General features: G+C 43.1%; 1 protein-coding gene across 2 annotated transcripts in view; it reads left to right on the forward strand.

The window, feature by feature from the left end:
- LOC102213306 (low affinity immunoglobulin gamma Fc region receptor III-B-like) overlaps nt 1–1,481 on the forward strand; it is a 17,146-nt gene extending 15,665 nt beyond the window's left edge. Inside the window, exons 4-6 of one of the 2 annotated variants that reach the window (XM_005742146.1) lie at nt 54–326; nt 606–878; nt 994–1,481. In XM_005742146.1, coding sequence (XP_005742203.1) covers nt 54–326; nt 606–878; nt 994–1,238 — 791 coding nt within the window. In that variant the 3' untranslated portion in view covers nt 1,239–1,481. Of the gene's footprint in view, nt 1–53; nt 327–605; nt 879–975 lie in introns of both variants that reach the window. The other variant, XM_005742145.1, reaches the window with a different exon arrangement.
- The last annotated feature ends 105 nt before the right edge of the window (nt 1,482–1,586 follow it).

The following is a 1,586-nucleotide window of genomic DNA, read 5'->3' on the forward strand; positions in this document are numbered from 1 at the left end:
TACTAATGTAAGATTGGAAGTTATTCAGAGGTAACTCTGTGGTGTTTCCGTAGGTGGCTGGGCGATTCTGCAAGTCCCACGACATCCTCAACTTGTCGGGAGCACATTGGAGGTGACATGTCGCGTCAGAGGGAGCCCCCGACTTGAAGAGATTATTTTGTACAAAGATGGCGTTGAAGTAATGAGACAAAACGGTCACAAGCCAGATTTCTATCTGACCAACTTGAGCCTTGAGGACCTAGGAGTATATTCTTGCAGGGCTTCCTGGGATGTGAGGAGACAAACACTCTCTGTCATTTCTGCTGGCGCTCATGTACAGATCTTAGGTGAGATTACACTGAATTGTGTGTTCTTATCTTAGGTGTGGTGTAGTTAAAGGAATGACAACATGCGAATCAAGATAATATGCTTAGAAGTGCTTCCATCTTTACACCTAGTGCTAAACTTGGTGTCTACCGACCTTCTCCTTTAATGCTGAGCATGAAAGCCCATATTTCCCACAATGTTAAGTTATTCCTGTTAGTACAACTGAACATAAATATTCTTAGCCTCATGACCTACCACTTGTTTTTTTCCTTAAATTAAATCAATGTCTTCTGTCACAGAGGTTCTGTCACAGCCAATTTTGGAGATCATCCCCAACTATGATACTCAGCTAAAGAGGATGAAGCTCATTTGCCATGTGCAGTACAACGCCCCTGCTCCTGCCCCTCCGATAGACTTCTATTTCTACAAAAATAACAGGCGACTGGGACCTGCAACCTCTGACAACTATAATGTAGTGAAACAGACTCCAGGGCTGTACAGCTGCAAGGCCAGGGTGCCTCAGTTGGGCCTCTCGAAGTCCAGTGAACCCAAAAACTTTGGACAAATAAGAGGTATTTAAATTTTAATTTACCCCAGCATTTGTTCTACACCGATAAGCCCCAAAGTTCCTAATGGATTGCTAAAAATGTGATACTTTGTGTCTAACAGTATTTCGCCTTGCTTCAGCCACCGATGACTTCCCACCTGCTGCTGCTTCACTACCAACCTCCCCTAACCTCTCCTCTCACCAGCCGATCCAGTTCACTCCAGTAAAGAGCACACCATCACAAGCGCCTCCACTGACTTCACAAGCAGTCCCAACCACTTTGCTGACTACAGACCAGGTTTTTAACTCAGCTACAACTCAAGATCAGGCAAATCCATTTGAGGAATCCGATGACATGTCTGGGGACTCTGCAGATTCTCTTTGATAACTTAGCATACATTACACACAATCTCTCTACTAATCACGCTGGGTCATTGTCACACTTCTGTATTTAACTGTGCAATTTTTCATCTTTTGTATTTGTACTTTGTACAACTAGAAATCTCATATATGAGGTCCTGCACCTGAAATTCTGATATCTCCAGTTAACAAACATCAAGCGCTGTACCAGAATTGTTGGAGATATCTAACACATACATGTTAAAGTCAAATAAAGCATTTCACAAAATGTTATGTACAAACAGATGAAGAAAAATTGTGTTGTTGGGGAGGACTGTGCAACACATCAGTCCAAAACCTCCCACAGGAGGGTCAGATAACAGGTGACTGTGGG

Source organism: Pundamilia nyererei, unplaced genomic scaffold, assembly GCF_000239375.1.
Source record: "Pundamilia nyererei isolate P.nyererei 1_Seehausen unplaced genomic scaffold, PunNye1.0 scaffold00117, whole genome shotgun sequence".
In the NCBI taxonomy this organism is placed as follows: Eukaryota; Metazoa; Chordata; class Actinopteri; order Cichliformes; family Cichlidae; genus Pundamilia; species Pundamilia nyererei.